Source organism: Eremothecium sinecaudum, chromosome VII (assembly GCF_001548555.1).
Source record: "Eremothecium sinecaudum strain ATCC 58844 chromosome VII, complete sequence".
In the NCBI taxonomy this organism is placed as follows: domain Eukaryota; kingdom Fungi; phylum Ascomycota; class Saccharomycetes; order Saccharomycetales; family Saccharomycetaceae; genus Eremothecium; species Eremothecium sinecaudum.
In genome coordinates, this window is record NC_030898.1 from 330,259 (window position 1) to 349,201 (window position 18,943).

At 39.8% G+C, this 18,943-nt stretch overlaps 10 protein-coding genes across 10 annotated transcripts; 5 read left to right on the top strand and 5 right to left on the bottom strand.

Moving 5' to 3' along the window:
- Positions 1 to 188: 188 nt before the first annotated feature.
- BBC1 (Bbc1p) lies at positions 189 to 3,209 on the top strand (the record flags this gene model as incomplete). The annotated part of the gene is made up of 1 exon (XM_018133674.1): positions 189 to 3,209. The coding sequence occupies one exon, from the start codon at positions 189 to 191 to the stop codon at positions 3,207 to 3,209; it is 3,021 nt and encodes a 1,006-aa protein (XP_017989163.1).
- Positions 3,210 to 3,344: 135 nt separating this feature from the next.
- On the bottom strand, positions 3,345 to 4,526 carry PUS6 (pseudouridine synthase PUS6; the record flags this gene model as incomplete). Its single annotated transcript, XM_018133673.1, has 1 exon — positions 3,345 to 4,526. The coding sequence occupies one exon, from the start codon at positions 4,524 to 4,526 to the stop codon at positions 3,345 to 3,347; it is 1,182 nt and encodes a 393-aa protein (XP_017989164.1).
- A 587-nt stretch (positions 4,527 to 5,113) lies between these two features.
- Positions 5,114 to 6,436, bottom strand: AW171_hschr74192 (HGL171Cp; the record flags this gene model as incomplete). Its single annotated transcript, XM_018133672.1, has 1 exon — positions 5,114 to 6,436. One exon carries the CDS (start codon positions 6,434 to 6,436, stop codon positions 5,114 to 5,116), a length of 1,323 nt encoding a protein of 440 aa, XP_017989165.1.
- A 737-nt stretch (positions 6,437 to 7,173) lies between these two features.
- On the top strand, positions 7,174 to 7,884 carry FSH1 (putative serine hydrolase; the record flags this gene model as incomplete). The annotated part of the gene is made up of 1 exon (XM_018133671.1): positions 7,174 to 7,884. The coding sequence occupies one exon, from the start codon at positions 7,174 to 7,176 to the stop codon at positions 7,882 to 7,884; it is 711 nt and encodes a 236-aa protein (XP_017989166.1).
- Positions 7,885 to 7,975: 91 nt separating this feature from the next.
- TAD2 (tRNA(adenine34) deaminase) lies at positions 7,976 to 8,770 on the top strand (the record flags this gene model as incomplete). The annotated part of the gene is made up of 1 exon (XM_018133670.1): positions 7,976 to 8,770. The coding sequence occupies one exon, from the start codon at positions 7,976 to 7,978 to the stop codon at positions 8,768 to 8,770; it is 795 nt and encodes a 264-aa protein (XP_017989167.1).
- Positions 8,771 to 8,847: 77 nt separating this feature from the next.
- SNX4 (Snx4p) lies at positions 8,848 to 10,095 on the bottom strand (the record flags this gene model as incomplete). Its single annotated transcript, XM_018133669.1, has 1 exon — positions 8,848 to 10,095. One exon carries the CDS (start codon positions 10,093 to 10,095, stop codon positions 8,848 to 8,850), a length of 1,248 nt encoding a protein of 415 aa, XP_017989168.1.
- An 897-nt stretch (positions 10,096 to 10,992) lies between these two features.
- Positions 10,993 to 13,452, top strand: DAP2 (dipeptidyl aminopeptidase; the record flags this gene model as incomplete). The annotated part of the gene is made up of 1 exon (XM_018133668.1): positions 10,993 to 13,452. One exon carries the CDS (start codon positions 10,993 to 10,995, stop codon positions 13,450 to 13,452), a length of 2,460 nt encoding a protein of 819 aa, XP_017989169.1.
- A 360-nt stretch (positions 13,453 to 13,812) lies between these two features.
- On the top strand, positions 13,813 to 16,764 carry RPN1 (proteasome regulatory particle base subunit RPN1; the record flags this gene model as incomplete). The annotated part of the gene is made up of 1 exon (XM_018133667.1): positions 13,813 to 16,764. One exon carries the CDS (start codon positions 13,813 to 13,815, stop codon positions 16,762 to 16,764), a length of 2,952 nt encoding a protein of 983 aa, XP_017989170.1.
- Positions 16,765 to 16,949: 185 nt separating this feature from the next.
- On the bottom strand, positions 16,950 to 17,585 carry VMA16 (H(+)-transporting V0 sector ATPase subunit c''; the record flags this gene model as incomplete). The annotated part of the gene is made up of 1 exon (XM_018133666.1): positions 16,950 to 17,585. One exon carries the CDS (start codon positions 17,583 to 17,585, stop codon positions 16,950 to 16,952), a length of 636 nt encoding a protein of 211 aa, XP_017989171.1.
- Positions 17,586 to 17,869: 284 nt separating this feature from the next.
- THR1 (homoserine kinase) lies at positions 17,870 to 18,943 on the bottom strand (the record flags this gene model as incomplete). Its single annotated transcript, XM_018133665.1, has 1 exon — positions 17,870 to 18,943. The coding sequence occupies one exon, from the start codon at positions 18,941 to 18,943 to the stop codon at positions 17,870 to 17,872; it is 1,074 nt and encodes a 357-aa protein (XP_017989172.1).

Below are 18,943 nucleotides of genomic sequence, written 5' to 3' on the forward strand. Positions count from 1 at the left end.
AAAATAGATCTCCAGTTAAGCAAGTTATAACTCCTGGATCTGAATTCTGGATTTGGTCCTTTCTGCTCTGTCTTTGTTCCACTTTCTGTCATTTTTAAGGGAATTGTTTAGATGTCGGTCCGTCTTTATTGTACCTGATTTCTTCTTACCACAACAAGTTTCTGCCAAGTGGAAGCACAACAGGAATAATGAACGAAGGAAAGGATCCAGAGGTCCCGTTCCAGGTTATAGCACAATATTCATACGTTTCGGAATACAATGTGGATTTGCATTTTGAAAAGGATCAAATTATATCAGTAATATCAATTGAAGATAACCAGTGGTACTATGGACACTTTGTGGACTCAGAAGGGCTCCAGAATGAAGGAATATTTCCAAAGACTTTTGTGACTATCTTAAAAGAATGTCTGAAATTCGGTGCTAATGGTTCTACTGGGGGTTTCCCATCATTGGATCCTGCAGCTCAAATGCCTTTTATGCGGTCAAGCGCGGTTTGTAAAACCCCAAAAGTCTCGGTTGGGATCGAGAGGGGAAGCGCTGCAACGCTGGGGTCTCCAAGGGGTAAACGGTCACCTGTCGAGGAGCCTAGACAATCTACGGAGCCGGTTCAAAAACAGAGGGGACCTGTTTTCCCGCTGCCATCGGAGTTGATGTCAAAAGCTTTGAGCTGCAAGCCTACTCCGGTGAAGATTCCTAAGGGATGTTCTGCGTCACCAATTAATCTAGGATACATTAAGAATGATTCAGGGAGCCCAACAAATCATGGATCACCGCCATTGAGTCTTCAAGAGCAACTTTCGCAACTGGAGGGCCAACAGAAACTCCAGCATGATGCTCAGATTAACTTGCTAAAGAAAAAGAAGGCAGAGAAGGAAAACAGTGAGAGAAGTGAGAGGAAAAACTATGAGTGGGGTTATGAGAGTAGTAAAACGGATATTTCTGATTCGGATTATTTTACTACCGATGACAATGACTTTTCTGGGGCTCAACATGCCGCTGACATACTACCTAGAAGTTCTACAGACATTAAAGAAAAAACTCCAACGGATTCGGGCGATTACAGTAATGCTAATATCAGTATGAGCATACCTGTTGATTTTCCTAGTTTGACGGGATTCGAAAGCAGGAATAACAGACGTAGCGACGAGTCCCGTCGTGCTGCTTTAAAAAAAAGGATTGCTAAGTTGTCAAATACAGAGAAATTTGGTGTTTCTCCAACTATGAATCGCTTTGGAATACCATCTGTGGGACTATCTGAACCTCGCGTGATTAAGGATAAGTTTAAAGCAAACAGTTACACGAAGGATGTACCATCTCCGACTCCTTCTGTTGAGTCCAAAATAGAGCACGCTGAAAAGCAGAGCATAGCTTCACTAGAAGACAGTCAAGGATCTCTTGATAATGATGAATTTTATGTCTTGGATCACTACCCTAACTCCGGAATTGATGATTTAGATAAAAAAAGTTTTGAATCTGCAGATGAGCTAACTGGTCTCAACCTAAACCCCATGTCTACTCACACAATGACAGATTTAGGCGATTGTCATGATGGAGGTTATTTAGTGAACGACGTATATGTTGATTCAGGATTTAAATCATCTGATACTATGACTCCCGGTATTGAAGCCAACGACGAATTGTTTTCCAGTGAATACAAGCCCAAATCAGCTCCAATGACTAGTGATGAATCTCCAAGCGACGAGTACTCCATACCCGTCAAATTAATACCGATAGCAGCGTCTTTAGGTAACAGTCGGAAAACATCAAATAAATCTAGTTCTCTGGTTCGTACTGGCTATGCTGATCTTGATTTCGATTTATCCATGTCATATCAAGTACCCAATGTGCAGAATAATAAAACACCTATGACCCTAGCAAGCAATATGACATTAATTCCATCTGCATCAATGATCCCTATTGATACACCAATGATCAGAGGAAGCGCTGCTTATCAAAGGTATCCTATAAACAATTTAGGAAACGATCCCATTCCTTCTCGTCTTGCGTCCTCGATTGCAGAATCAAACGCTTCCACTGCAAAGATGAAAAAAGATGATTCTGCATCAATTGAGCAAGTATTGTTGAAGAAAGGTGCACCACCTCCACCTCCATCAGCAACTACAACTTCTAATCGTGATGTCAGCGAGCATCTTGGTGCAAGGATGGGCAAAAACAAAATTGGATCAATTCACTCTAAGCCCAAGAAGCTTAATTATTCAAAATCCCTCCGGGACATTACAGGTAAAAGTATTATTCATTCTTTAACACCAGCAGATCCTCAGAGGACCCTTGAACCACCTAGGACTTTTGATGCTCCAAAACCTTTTGTGTCATCAAAGGGACTAGATCTAGGTTCATCTAAGATGGCCCCTCCCCCTCCTCCTCAATTAGATTCTGCAGACCCATCCAATGCAAGCAGTCCAGTGTTTAGTCCAACGATAAGTCCGGAACTTCCAGAACCCACATCTGCAGCATCCTGTATGCCAGAATTCGTTTTCAATAGGAAGGATAGGTGGTGGCTAGACAAGAAAGCACCTACCAGCCTTGGAGTTTTGATGGGTTCATTTATATGGGAATGTGATGAAAAAATCATTGACAAGAGAGGCAATGCGAAGTCAATATGTCGTGATTTTTATTTTTTGTTTGATAACTACTCTCAGTTACATGTATGGGTACTTTTTGATGAAAGGGACCCAGTAGGAACGGTGAAATATTGGAAAGAGTTAAAACATTTTGAGCCAGAAAGGTTTCGATTTGCACCGCTGACTGATTTCAGTAGCAAAATCCATGAAAAAGCGTTAGATTTGGTTGGCAAGTTCAGTAAAGGCTTTGTTAGAAAAATATACGCAGAGTTTCCAAATTTAATAGCTCCAATTGGAAATACCTATGGTGTAACTGTATTTGAATATACAGCAGGTGATAAAATAGATGGCGAAACACTAAAAGCTGTAAAGGTTGGGGATATATTAATTATAACATGCGGTCAGTTTGTTACCCATTCTAGATTATTGCATAGGAACATTATAGAGTTTACTCCAAATAAACCACATGTTAGCATTATAAGCTCGTATGACTGTAATAGAAAGAAGATACGGGTTATTGAAAGTGAAGGTGATAAGGTGAAGCAGGGCAGTTACCGGTTAGCTGAATTCGCGGATGGTCAATTGAAAATATGCAGAGCAATTCCAAGAGAAGTTCTTGGCTGGTGACCGCAACATATAACTATTTGTTGCTAAAGGTCAATTGTTATGTACTTATACTCCTCTATAACAGATGTATGCAATTATTACAATAAAAAGTCTATTAGAATAAAGAATTAGAGATATAAACGACCAGGTCAGATATTATGGCAGAAAACCTTGGGCCCAAATTGGATACTCCGTTTGAAAATGCTTATCATCACTTTCATATTTCCATGCGTGTAGATATAATATCAACTGTTTTATAGAAGGATCTACCGGTAACTCTTCTCCGCATTCGCCGCATACATCACAATTATTATTTAGCCCACGCCAAACCATTTCAATTTCATCAATAAACTCATTAAATAAATACTCCAATTTTTCAGCAGGAATCGAGTTCCAATCTTCATAATCTATCATAAATTGGGTTCTTTTCGGATAGCTGGTGTTTTTTATATTATAGAATGGGTCATTAACAATAGGATGGCCCAATCTTGCCAAATGTATTCTAATTTGATGCGTCCTTCCAGTCAATGGCTTGCACAGCACAAGCGACTGGTTTGAAGTTCTATCATATCCAATTCTTTCGAATACAGTCTCAGCTTCTTTTACAGAAGAAAATGCACCTTTCAAGCTTTTCTTTGGCTCAAACGTAAATAGTGGTGATGTCGAGGTTCTCGGCGTACTTGGGAATTCCCCGTCGACTCTAGCTAGATAAAATTTCTGCATTGTCTTGTCACGGATCTCTGCTTGAAATTTACCAGCTGTTTCTTGGTCTTTAGCGAATATTAAAATGCCTGACGTTATCTTATCTAGTCGATGACATGGAAATACACGGTAGCCGAGTGAGTTCTTCAATACCTCAGTTAAGGTATTTTGGTAGTAGTATGCAGTGGGATGGACAGGAATTCCCGGCGGTTTGTTAGTTACCAAAATTTTACTATCTTCATATATAACTGGAATGCCAGCGGTATTTGTCAACTGTGAACTACTTGCTTCTTCATTCCATTGCAATACTGGTGGTTCATGATTATGCTGTTTTGATACGTAGACATCCTTATTTTGAATTAAATCAACATTACAATCTACTGCAACATTATCTCTCAATATCTGGCAGTGTCCATTCTTTATTCTTGTTTGAATTTCTAGCTCAGTTAAATGGAATTCATCTTTTAAAACCTGTGCAATGGTCTTGTTTAGCCACCTTCCCTTAACATAAGAAGATCGAGTATTCCAATAAGGCTTAATCTTCCTCAGACCGTTTTGAACGTAATAGTCAACGGAACAGTTAAGCTTCATGTTGTAAGCTATATGTTTTACTGTAAGTTTAAGACGAGATGACATTACATTCTTTTCATGTGTCCGGCTTTTTTTTAGAAAATGACGCTAGATTTAAATCGCGATGAGATGAGGAAGAGCTTAATTACATAACTGAGCCGTTAGGTTTTTATATGCTATTCTGAATCCTGTTGCATGTGCTGCTTCTGCAGTCACAGTAGTATTCTAGTTTTAGATTAATAATATAATATACTTAAATATATGCTATAAAATCAATCTTGATTCAAATATACAGTACATCGGTCATCTTGCTTCTATCTAGGTAGAATTGAAAGTCATCCTATAAGCTATTGTGAAATTGTTGGCACGTTGCCACAATTTGTGTGGCAACATGTAGACACTGGGAGTTTCAATAACCGAGATTGCCCAACACCGGTTTGATACAAGAACATCAATACTGAGCAATATTTACGGCTTGTATCAAGCGTTGTTAATATAACACAATGCATACGTTCCAGCCACGATATCGTAGTGCATGCATGTGGTTCTGAGTTTACCAGGAGCACAAGTGGAAATAGTGATAAATTGGTTGACCATGCCGTCTGTTCCGAAAAGGAATACTTGTGTGTTTGATAATAGAGTCATTACTAAATTTACAGTGCATCGTTCGCTTCCTCCAGGTGTCTGACCATATCCGATAGTTGATGAGAAACTCTACGAACCCACTCCAAATTTCCGTTGCGATGGTGCTTGTTGGAAGCCTGTTGGATACGATGTAGGTTAGAAGTTATCGACTTCTGCAAATGGGCTAACTCAGACTCCATCTCTGGGGATATCTGTTCGCTGAAGTACGCATCCACGTTGTTATATGTTATTGAATCGGAGGCAGACGTATGCGAGCTGGACGGTAAGTCCATTTCAAGAAGGTCCTGCTCGTCCTGGGCTCCGTCGGAATCCTTCTTGGATTCGAAGTGTGTTATTACAATTGTTCCGGGCTCAAAACCTTTTGCAAGCCCGTTTGGTGGATGAAATTTCGCTATTCTGTTACTGAAGTGAGACCTTGTAGCCAACATCTGGGAAAATCCAATCGAATTCCAATCGTAAGGCTCCAGTCGTTTCTTCATGATTGACTGCAACTGCGTGACATTCTTAATACCCTTCATACATAGCTCATCTACTATATTGACCAAGAATGCCGATACCTTGAAGGCCAGTACGTTTTCGATTGGATGAGTATGTAATCCTTTCACAAGAATGGTCACAAGTTTCTCTTCAATATCAATCTCGATACGGTAGGTAACATTGCAATCGCACTCAAGTTTGGGCTTTTTCGACCTTGTTTTATAACTTCGTGCCCTATGTGATGTATCCATCCGACATCTAGATTCCGAAACAAAGGCTTTTGGGCATTTTACCTTCTCTCTCTGGCCCTTAGATTTTACCATCATGCATGATATAAGAGGGTGTATCCTCACAAACTGGTTAAACGTGAAATTATACGAGCCCTCGTGGTTAAAGAAGTAGTCTCTAAAACGAAATAATGCTTTTACTGTTTCAACTTCATGTAGGGGTTGACAGAATGTAGCTGCCAAATTCAGCAATAATGTGCCATCCTTACATGATTCTAGTTTCTGAGCAAAATCTGACTTGGATGGAAGATAGTCAGGAATCCTATTGATGTACATTTGTGCTTCAAAAGACGGCCCATCTCCTTGTCTCTCCAGTACATAACGCAAAGTCTTTCGCCGCGCAGCAGGATACTTTTCATTATTCTGCACAAGAGTAGCCATATCTTGCTTGTTATCCCAGATTACCTTTGCCAGATTATATTCAGCATTTTCAGATGCTCTACCAACATAAGACATCGATGATGGGTCTTGAATGATCGAATGACTTTGACTTGCTGCAGCTGATGCAACAATCACCGCTGAGTTTAAACTGCTAGACACGTCTGTGGAATTGGAATTCCCAACCATAAGAGTAGAATTATTCTAACAAATCAAGGCCGATTGAAAAGAGGTTCCTAAACCCCAAGTTTTAGTGTTTTTATTTATTAGTTGGTTATCAATACTTTACGGTTCTAGTATTAGGAATCAGCGCGCTTTGCAGCATTTTTTTTTATGGTGACGGCTAACATTCCTCAAGAAGATTAAAATAATTTATCTCTTGACGCTTATAGAGTTTACGAGGGACGTATGCCTTGTTTAAAATTAACATATATACAATATAATAATTTGGGGAACTCACTAGTTTTCCATCTGCTCTGTATGCGTTTGAATTGAACTGTTTCATTATATTAATTTAAACTACGACACTTGTAATAAAATGCTGTTATTGAGATATTAAAAGTCTCAATAGGGAGATTTGATGTCAATTAAAAATGTAGATTTGAATGATTATTGTTAAAATCACACAGTATATCTAAGTGATCAGATGTCGGCAAGTTGTGTCAGCATAAATTCACTGGCGCTCGGCCTTGTTGGTCTAAAATCCGTTAGTTCGCGGTCCAAAATGTTACTTTGAATCGATACGGGACCTTTATACCGAGTTCTAGTCGTGGGTATGATTATGTTACCATGCGTTAACTTTCGAGCTCTCGGCAACTTAAAAAGCATTGTTCGGACTTAAAGCACTTCATTACTTCTACTTACCTGTCGAAACAGCAAAATAGTCAACATAAAGGTCGTTATAAAGTTTAAAGATCATTAGGAAGATGTCAGGTCCGAGATTGCTATTTCTTCACGGCTTTCTACAAAATGCCAAGCTATTCAGCGAGAAGTCTTCCGGTATTAGGAAGCTGCTTAAAAAAGCGAATATTGAATGCAATTACATGGATGGTCCAATCGAGCTCCAAAAAAGTGATTTGCCTTTTGAAATTGATGATAGTAAGTGGCAGGAGATAGAATATGCACAAATCAATAAGGCCTGGTGCTATCACAGTAATATTTCTCGAGAGTTGAATATTAGCAAGGCCATCGCATCGATTTCAAAATACATTCAAGAAAACGGGCCCTACGATGGAATTGTGGGCTTCTCGCAGGGGGCTGCCATAGCTGCTATTGTCACGAATAGAATTACAGAATTGGTACCAAGCCATCCGCCCTTCAAAGTCTTTCTAAGTGTATCAGGGTATTCCTATACTGAACCAGACCCAGAAAACGAATCGCAGTTAAGGATCACTGAAAAGTACCAACAAGACTTCAAGCCCACCGAGGGCTCTAACACTAAGATTATATTTATCTGGGGGGCAAGCGACAACTCTGTGCCATCTGTAAGAAGCAAATATGCTCGAGATATATACTTACACGCCTATGGCGAAGAACAAGTAAAGTCATTCGAGCATCAAGGCGGGCATATGGTACCTAACAAGAAAGACTTTATTCGCCCTGTAGTAGATGAGATTACCAGTGCTTTAGGGTTATGAATAATCATCTTTTAGATAGCTTATTTGTTTACAAAATATTTCACTAACTTATAGAGCTTTTCATATTTTTACATATATTTCAGCATTGAGTATGGAAGGTCAAATTAAATGGCTAAAAACAACAAACAAGGGAAATAGTATCCTAGAAATGTCTCAAGCAGCATTAGCTCATATGCAAACAGCTCTTAGACTAGCCAAGTATGCCCTTGATCATGGTGAGACTCCAGTTGCATGCGTTATGGTTCATACACCAACCAACAAGCTCATCGCATATGGTATGAACGATACAAACAAATCGCTCACAGGTATTGCTCATGCAGAGTTTATGGCAATTGAACAAGTTCAAGAAGTTTTTGGACGCAAGGATACTTCTATATTCAAGGACATTACATTGTATGTAACGGTTGAACCATGTATTATGTGTGCATCGGCATTAAAACAACTAGGTATTGGCTCTGTTGTGTTTGGATGCGGCAATGAACGGTTCGGAGGCAATGGCTCTATTCTATCTATCCACAAGGATTCAAGCACTTCACCAGAGAATAGACATTTGGTGATCCCTGGACTATTAAGACGAGAAGCGATAATGCTACTGAGGTACTTCTATGTACGGGAAAACGACAAAGCACCTAAACCAAGAACAAAATCTACAAGGAAGCTGGATAAGGAAACATTCCCAGCTATCGATTGGTCTATATATTTGACCGCTGCGGAATTTGAAGCGTATTATGGAAAGGATAAAAGGTGCTCGTTTGAGAACAATACTGATATTAATGAAGACATAGATTGGAAAGTCATCAATTCCTCAAACGACAGCCTAATACAAGAGTTAGATTGCTTAAGAAATGATTTTAAAATGCATAGCCACAAAAGACACAAACGGTAACAGATGCGAGCACAAAAGTGACACTACTTGAAGAAACGGCAATTTCTAATCAGATATATGATTCTATTATATGGTTATCATAATGCTTCTTCTATTTTAGACCAAGTGTTAACCATCTTCTCATAAAACCCAATATGATGATCCGCCAGCATTGTTAATGATTTCTTTAATTCCCGAGTTTTTATTTGTTCGAAAACATCGACCTCCTTAAGGGCCTCCTTTTCAAATGCATCGGCGACAACTTTTGCCCTAGAGACCTCTAGTGTAAGGGATTGCACCTTTGATTCCAACTTATAGATCTTTTCCCTGCGGGCAGCCTCTTGATTTATGCCAGCAAGCTCCTCAAGCTTACTCTTGAAAAAGTTACTACCACTTCCATACCCCGAAATAAGGTTGTTCTTTTCATTTACTGATCTTGCTAGGTACTCGCTTAGCTCTTCATAGTCAATTTGTTTTTGGTCCTTTAGCTTAATCATTTGTTTTACCGAATCAATATAATGCTCCATATCCCTCAAGTCAACAATATACTCGTACTCTATGTATTTGCTCAAGTCGCGAAGACTATAAGACATCTGACTCATTCCCTCGTTAAAGATCTTGATCTTCTCCCCCAGGGCGTTTGGATTGTAGCCATTGGCTTCCGAAGGAGAAAGAGAAAGTTCCTGTAGAGCCAGCAAGCTGTTTCCTAATCTGCTGTAGTCTTCCGCGATGCTTTCCTGCTTCTTCACAACGCGATGGAACAGCTTATCTATTTTCGTGACATTGTGGTCAAGTTTATCACTACGTTCCTTGATCTCGGCAAATTCGTCACTTTGGTTATGCACAGATTTAAAAGCATTCATAATAACCTCACTTACTTCTTCCTTATTACTGGTACTGCCGACACCTGCCAAATTCCTACGATAGGTATCCCAATCAGGACTCGTCAAAAATATGTAAAATATCTTCGATTGAGATAATTTAGGGTGCTGGCCTAATCTCTGGAGAAAGTTTTGCAGACTATGACAACGTTTCTGAGTAAAAGCTTGACTAAACCGATCACCTGCAATGTAATTCAACACCTTTTTGTCCGGCAAAGGTGGAACAATGCATGCGGTATGATCACTTACCAATACCTGGTGTAAAAGGACAAAATCACTGTACCGTCTATATACAACAGTGATATTATCATCGCTATCACTCCCCGTAGCCTTAGAACCTATTGCTTTCAATGAGATTTGATATGTAACAAATGATGAAGAAGATGCTGAGGACCTAACGCCACGTTGCTTTTGAGGGTCTGAAACTAGGATATTCCATTCGTCACAAAGCTTTACCCCTGACATAATATGGCTGTCTGAACCGCTCCCCACCTATGTGTTGTTTTATCCTGTTTGACCAATGTTGTTGGCAGGCTGATAAGTCTGTTTATTAGGGGATGCCCAAATAACAGTCAACTTCGGGAAGTCATCACGCACGAAGGATACAAATACTTGATACCGTTGACGTACTAGCACCGTTAAAACGAAGAAGCGCTAGCGAGTGTTCAAGGATCCTAGCTACAGCTAATATGGTTTGATTTACTACCGGTAATTTTAATATATGGCGTTTAGCAATGTTCGCGTAATAAGAAAGTAGGACAAAGATGGGTAGACAGGTGGTCGCTACACAAAACTTCCTTGAGCACGCCCATCACTAATATAGTTACTAGATGACTATTTTGTACTCAATTTATAACCAGTATGTAAATTTAAGAAATTAGGAGCTCATTGGTTTTAAAAAATAATTTAGTATTTCACTGTGGCACTGCGTGTGACAGTGACACACGAAATACTCTACTAAGACATAAATGACAGGATACCAAGATCTTGTAAGATGAAATAAAAAAATACGCGACGTAAACTACGCCAAAGAAATTACAATTTTATATGAAACGTTAGGATATAGATGGTCAATAACGAATATAAATATTGAGAGTTAATGTTACGAAATTGTTAGCGCTTAAACATTAACAAAACATAAATAATTTTGCTCTTTAGACGCAATATTTAAAAAATTACTATACAATTAGTTTCCAGCAACCCCGACGGAGTGTCAAACTGTCATAGTTTAGTTTAGTTAGTTTATTTTGAGACAAATTAACTTTTTTTATAATAGAGAGTATATCTTGATGCTAAACACAGCTGACATACCAATACTTGAGAATATACTTTATGAACAACTAAAATCAGTGTTAGGCTACGATGTCTGAAGTGCTGAAATATTCGCTACATGACTTTGAACAAGTCGATGATGAATATAAAGATTATAACAACCGCCTAGTCCAATCTGTCAGCAAAATAGGTTTGCTTCTTGTGGCTCTTGTATGGGGATCGTTTTTACTGATCAATACATTGCCATTAAAGGGTGAACTTACTGCTAGGTTCCGAGGTACGCCTAGTTACAAAGCAGTAGCTTCAAATGGACTATTTAAGGTCACTTATGAGGCCGTTAGAAATGGAACTTTTGCTCCAACATACCAGGAAATAAACTGGGTTAAATCAGAAGACCAAGTTTTCAATGACAAAGGACTATTCATAACTTACATTGATGACGCATACACTTTAAAGTCTGCGTTTGATGAATCATTTGCCAGAGTTTTAAGCAATGGAAATGCCTTTACATATAAGGAGAATAATTATACCATCGAGGATTTTTCAAATGCACCGAACTTGGTGCGCAGCATCGTTGTTACGAATAAGGTTAAAAATTGGAGACACTCCAGTTTTGGTTCTTATTATATATTAGACGTTGCTGGTAATGTGAATTTCATTGGCGATGACATATCTCTTGCGGTTTGGTCGCCAGATTCTGAACGCATTGCATACGTTAAGGACAACAATGTATATTTATACACGGTGGAAGACGGGCAGGTAAAGGCCGTTACTTCCGATGGAAGCGAAGAAATATTTAATGGTAGACCTGATTGGGTTTATGAAGAAGAAATCTTCGGTAATTCTATTGCATTATGGTGGTCTCCCAAAGGAGATTATATTTCGTTCCTCAAAAGCGATGAATCGAGTGTGGAGACGTACCCTATTAACCTTTATAAAAAAGGTGATGCTGGTCAATACCCTGAGACAATCAATATTAAGTACCCGAAGAGTGGTAATAACATCCCTGTATCGAGTTTATGTTTTTACGAAGTTGCTACTGGTACAACGAAACAGATGTCATTCGACAATGACACTTCGATAGTACTCGAAGTAAAATGGGTTAGTGACCGCGATTTCCTCGTTAAATCCGTGGATCGTACCTCAGCTAACCTATCGATGATCATTCAAGATGTTTCAGAAGATGTTTTTACCACTCCGCGTAGGCTCAACCTAGGAAGTTATTCCTCGTGGGATCCAAACTCCTATGTCATGCGTATTCCTAAGGATCCAAAAAGATCCAGAAAATACGATGGCTATGTTGATGTCACAACTGTGAATGGCCGTGACCATTTGGTTTACTATTCTCCTGTCCGCAGCCCGACTCCTCTGTTGTTAACCAATGGTGACTGGGATGTCACTTCGGGTCCAATTGGCTTTGATCCAGATTTGAATAGAGTATATTTTATTTCAACCAAAAAGTCATCCGTTGAGCGGCATTTGTACTATGTCCAATTGGATAACCCATTGGAAGTGAAGGAAGTCACAGATACGTCTAAGGATGGGGTCTACTCCGCAAAATTCTCTGCTGGAGGTCGCTTTGCTCTATTAACATACTTAGGGCCGAATGTTCCATACCAAAAGCTAATAGACTTACGTTCTAATCCAGATGACACTGTCACGGGTAACGTAATTGGTGAGACTTTATACTATCTCAAGGAGAACAAAGCTGTTGCTGCAAACTTACAAAGATATAGCATCTCCTACCCAAAATTCCATGAGTTGGACCTTGGTGAGGACGAACATGGACGCAAGATTACTGTGAACTCATATGAGTGTTTACCCCCTGATTTCGACCCCTCTTTGAAGAACCACTATCCAGTATTCTTTTACACTTATGGTGGACCCGGATCACAAACCGCAATAAAAACATTTTCTGTTAGCTTCCACCAGGTAGTAGCTGCAAGATTAAATGCAATAATAGTCGTGGTAGACGGTCGTGGAACTGGCTTTAAAGGCGACGACTTCTCCACCGTGATTTATGAAAGATTGGGTGATTACGAAGCTCGCGACCAAATAGCCGCTGCCAAGCTATACGCTGGAATGCCTTATGTTGACAAATCTAAGATATCCATATGGGGCTGGTCATACGGAGGCTACTTGACCTTGAAGACCTTGGAAAAAGACGCAGGAAACACCTTTAACTACGGCATGGCCGTAGCTCCGGTTACTGATTGGCGTCTCTACAATTCCATATACACCGAACGCTACATGAACCTACCACAAAAGAACCCACTCGGATACGAAATCTCCAAAGTCCACAACATGACGGCACTAGCCAACGTGACACGCTTCCTATTAGTCCATGGTACAGCAGACGACAACGTCCACATTCAACACACTTTAAATCTTATCGACGATTTAACGGTTGCTGGGGTGCGAAACTACGACACGCTTTTCTTTACGGACTCAAGTCATTCAATAAAATTCCATAACGCAAATAGTGTACTATTTGACCGACTCTTGGATTGGATGGAAAAGGCTTACCGTGGTAATTATCTCATCAGATAAGAATTATAACTGATTCATAATAAGACAAATTAATATTAACATAATAAAAGCAAAAGCCATTCCACGGATAGCACGGTATTCATCCAAATCTATAACTACATATAAAACGAAATAATATCTAATAAAATTATATTTAGTATTGTTTTTAGATCCCGACACTTACGTCTTTTAGATTTTTAACGAAGTTCGTTAAAGATTACTTAACTTGAGATTAAAGAAATCATTATTTCCCGGTGGCAAATAATAACACTCTACTGCTAGAGGTAAGCTATTCTTCTTTTAACCTCAGGCCAATTACAGAAGATACAATACTTTGCAATATAGTACACTTCACTGTATTTCTATAGATTCTGCTGTATTATGGTTGAAGAAAATAACATTACTGACGATAAGGTGGTAGAACCTACCGTAAAACAAACCGAACAGTCAACTAAGAACGGAAAATCTGAGCAAAAACAAGATGAAGATTTGTCAGAAGAGGATTTGAAGTTGAAAAGTGATTTAGAAATTTTAGTTGAGAGGTTGGTAAGTGACGATGATTCGTTATATCGTCCTAGCTTGGAACAATTGAAGGAATTTATAAAGAATTCTACAAGCTCAATGACTGCAGTACCAAAGCCATTGAAATTCCTTCGTCCTTCATATCCTACGTTATGTGGAGTATATGATAAGTGGGTTGATGTGGATCTGAAATCATTGCTTGCTGACGTTTTGTCCGTTTTGAGTATGACGTATTCTGATGAGGGAAAGTATGATTCTTTAAAATTCAGGCTGCTGTCTAACGAAAAGGAAATTGAATCGTGGGGACATGAGTATATCCGTCATTTAACCTTGCAAATTGGTGAAGTTTACAACCAGCAGGTAGAGAACGAGGCAGAAGACTCCGATGAGCAAGATTCAAAGTTAGATTCTGAATTCGACTTCCAGAAAGAAGTGTTGATCCAGTTATCTCTGGAGATTGTGCCATACTTTTTGAAGCATAATGGTGAAGCAGATGCCGTTGACTTATTGCTAGAAGTTGAATCTATCGATAAGCTACCGCAATTTGTTGATGAAAATACTTTCCAGAGAGTTTGCCAGTATATGGTTTCATTTGTGCCTTTGTTGCCTCCTCCAGAAGATGTAACATTCTTACAGACTGCATTTTCTATTTACCTTTCTGAAAACCAGTTGACCGAGGCGCTGGCCTTGGCAATTAGGTTGGGCGATGAGTCCTTAATCAGATCTGTATTTGACGCTACAACAGATGCCGTAGTACACAAGCAACTAGCATACATTTTGTCTACTCAAAAGTCTTCCTTTGAATATAGCAGTACTCAAGACATTATTGGCAACACTAAACTGAGCGAGCATTTCTTGTATTTAGCCAAAGAACTGAATTTAACTGTTCCTAAAGTTCCTGAGGATATTTACAAAAGCCATTTGGATAACTCTGTCAGAAGTGCATTTGCAAGCACGGGGCTAGATTCAGCGCAACAAAATTTGGCAGCATCATTTGTTAACGGTTGGTTAAATTTGGGATACTGTGCTGACAAATTGTGTCTCAACGATGACAACTGGGTTTATAAGACAAAAGGTGACGGTATGACCTCCACAGTGGCAAGTATTGGTTCTATATACCAGTGGAATTTGGATGGGCTCCAACAGCTCGACAAGTATCTATATGCGGACGACGTGGAAGTTAAGGCGGGTTCTTTGCTCGGTATTGGTATTTCTTCATGCGGTGTTCACGATGGCGATGTCGAACCGGTAATGCTTCTATTAAACGAATACGTTACCAATCCTAACTCAAAATTGAGCTCAGCCGCAATGTTAGGTTTAGGAATTGCTTTTGCAGGTAGCCGAAACGATGAGCTATTATGCTTATTACTGCCTGTTGCTGCAGATACGTCCTTACCTATTGAAACGTCTGCTATGGCATCTTTGGTATTAGCTCATGCTTTTGTTGGTACATGTAATGGAGATATCACCACTTCCATTATGGAAAACTTACTAGAGCGTTCTTCTGCTGAACTAAGGACAGAGTGGACTAGATTCTTGACTTTGGCCTTGGGTTTATTATACATGGGACAGGGTGACCAAGTAGAAGACGTTTTGGAAACAATTTCCGCTATAGAACATCCGATTACATCAGCAATTGAAGTTTTAGTTAACGTCTGTGCTTATACTGGTACTGGTGATGTCTTACTAATCCAAGATTTATTGTATAGGCTAACACCAAAGAAAGAAGAAGTCGAAGCTGAAGAAGGCAAAGAGGCTGAAGAAGGCGAAAGAGCTGACGAAGAAAATGAAGGCGAGCCCGGTAATGCAGCAGAAGATATTGACTCTTTGGTTCAAGAAGTAATGAATGCAACCGAAGAAACTGAAGGTGAACCAAATGAGAGCAGAGAAACTGAAACAAGTAATAACAAAGCCTCAGAAGACAAAATGGATGTGGATGAATCCAAGGGTGAAGATACAAAAGAGGAGGATGGCGAAGAGCAAGGTTTAAAAGAAGAAGAAAATAGCGAAAAAGAGATGGCTCACATCGATGAGTTAACTTATGCTGTTCTTGGAATCGCGATGGTAGCCATGGGTGAAGATATTGGCAAGGAGATGTCTCTTCGTCATTTCGGCCACTTAATGCATTATGGAAACCAACATATTCGTCGTATGGTTCCCTTGGCAATGGGGTTGGTAAGCGTTTCCGATCCTCAAATGAAAGTTTTTGATACACTATCTAGGTTTTCACATGACCCAGATTTAGACGTATCCATAAACTCTATCTTTGCAATGGGCCTGTGTGGTTGTGGTACGAATAACGCCAGACTTGCACAGTTGTTGAGACAGTTAGCAAGTTACTATTCAAAGGAACAAAATACATTGTTTGTCAGTAGATTAGCACAAGGTCTTGTTCACTTGGGTAAGGGAACGATAACGTTAGATCCTTTTAATGACGCTCACGTCTTAAACAAGGTGACATTGGCCTCCATATTAACAGTGCTAATCGGTTTGACCAGTCCAAGTTTCATGCTAGAGCACCATCAACTATTTTACTTTTTGAACGCTGGTATGAGGCCAAAGTTTATATTGACTTTGAATGAGGAAGGTGAACCCGTTAAGGTTAACGTTCGTGTCGGTCAAGCTGTTGATACCGTTGGGCAAGCTGGTAAGCCAAAAACAATAACTGGCTGGATAACTCAGTCCACACCAGTATTGTTGAACCATGGCGAGAGAGCAGAGCTAGAGACGAACGAATATATCAGCTATGCCAGCAGAATTGAGGGTGTTGTGATTTTAAAGAAGAATCCTAACTACAAAGAAGAGGAGTGAACAACTAGATTTTAGGCTACATAGAGCGATATCACGTAACCGTAAATAAATCATGAATAAATTAATGGAAGCAAGCTAAATTATCTGTCAGTACGAAAAGACGTCAAGATCAAATATTATAATGAATGTTATGTCAAATGCGCTAACTAACAGTAAGTAAAGATTACTAATGAGTTATTTAAAATTCATTGGAATTCAACTGCCTTGCCTGCCATTAGCAGGCCAACAATTAACCCAAGTAGGCCCAATACAGAACCAAAAATCTCAATCACTAAAATTTTCACAAATAAGGCTGAATTAGAGGCATCTGCCACTGCCGCTGTAGCACCAGTAATTCCCACTGCCACACCGCAAATTAAATTCGACATGCCGACCGCAAGACCAGCCCAAAACAACGCATATCCAGTATACAAGTTGGATTTCGAAAACAAAGTCTCAGCCGAGGCAACAGTAACCTTGGAAGAAAATACAATTGCCATAATAAGCCCATAAATCGCCACAACTTCACAGAAAATGATAGATATCAAGTTCTTGGTAGTTATTCTTGGCGCACGAACACCTGCACCAATTATCGAAGAGCCGGTAATAAAAATACCCCATGCAGCTCCCACCACGGACAGGCCTATGCAAAACGCTATACCGAGATTAGCCCACATATAGGGAGAAGTTCTAGAAAGGAATCTACCAAAATTGATATCCTCACCATGACCAGTGAACAGTTTTTGGAGGACATAGTACAAAATAACAAGCGCTAATATAGCATAAAGATATGGATATATTCTAGAGTATAACCCATACTTATGGGACTTTGTAGAGCTCATCAGATCACTGGTTTGGCTTGGTTAATCAAGCATATGTAAGCTGTTGAAAGCTGTTCTATAGAATCCCTAAATACAAGTTAACAGTTCATTAAAAATGTTCATCAAATCCGGGTAACAAATATTGAGATCTAACGGCTCTGTGAGACCGCTAAGAACGGTCCCAGAACATACTATTTACTTCCCAATACGCCAGTTAGTCCAGCTCGTTCTTATTAATTATCTCTGCTCCTAATAATTGACAGATTACAAATACTATTTCACTTTGATTACAAGTAAAGCCCCAACTATACGACGACTGCACCCTCATGAGCCAAATCAAGAAGCTTCCAGGTAGAAGAGACGTTGAAAGTTTTGAAGCGGTTTACAAGATCGCTGGCAATATGTTCAAAATCACCGGTAGCAAGAGCTAGGATGGTAGGACCGGCGCCGGATAGACAGATACCTAACAAGCCCGGGTGAGAAGTAGGAGTGACACTGCTGAGGATTTCTGTTAAACCAGGGATTAGAGTCTTCCTGTAGGGTTGGTGAACCCTGTCCTGCATAGCAGGATATATTAATTCTGGATTTGGAGGCGATTGGGTTAAGCAGGTTGTTAGGACCGCCAGTCTTTGTAAATTAAAAACTAGGTCTTTGGTAGTGTATGACTTTGGCAGAACCCCACGTGAGTCTGCAGTAGACAGCTCAAAGTCAGGGATAATTGCAATACATTTGATAACAGGGTTCCAGTTGTACTTCACGTGCTGTCCGATGTCCATAGGAGGTTGAGGAGGCACTAACCCGGTATCAATACCTCCGCTGGGCTCAGGAAGCACCTCTGAAAGAGGAATTTCTCTTCTTTCCATCTCCTCCGCAGGTAAATCACGGAGAAATGACCCACAAAAGCCACCCATCATAGCAGCAGTGATATTGTCAGGATGACGTTCAATCATTAGACAATAGTCGAGCATTCTTTGTTTCGAAAAGCCCAACTGCGATACTTCGTTGGCCAACATGACACCTGCTACCACAGCAGCTCCAGAAGAGCCCAAACCTCTACCCAGAGGGATTGGGTTACGCACATTAACTTCTGTTCCAGGCGGGAATTTACGTATACCGTTACAGCGCATGACGTACAAAGAAGTCCTAGTGATCAAGTTCTCGTCAGAACGCAAAGGAACGGACTCAAACCCCTCACTATCTTCTGTATAGCTTATAGTACAATTATTCGCATCAACAGAGGAGCTAGATTCCTCAACATCGTTAATTTTTACGTCTAATTCCAAGTAAAGACTCAAACCAACGCCTAAAACATCATAACCAGGTCCAATATTTGCAGAAGATGCTGGAACTTTAATCTTAAAGCTCCGAGAAATAGCCAT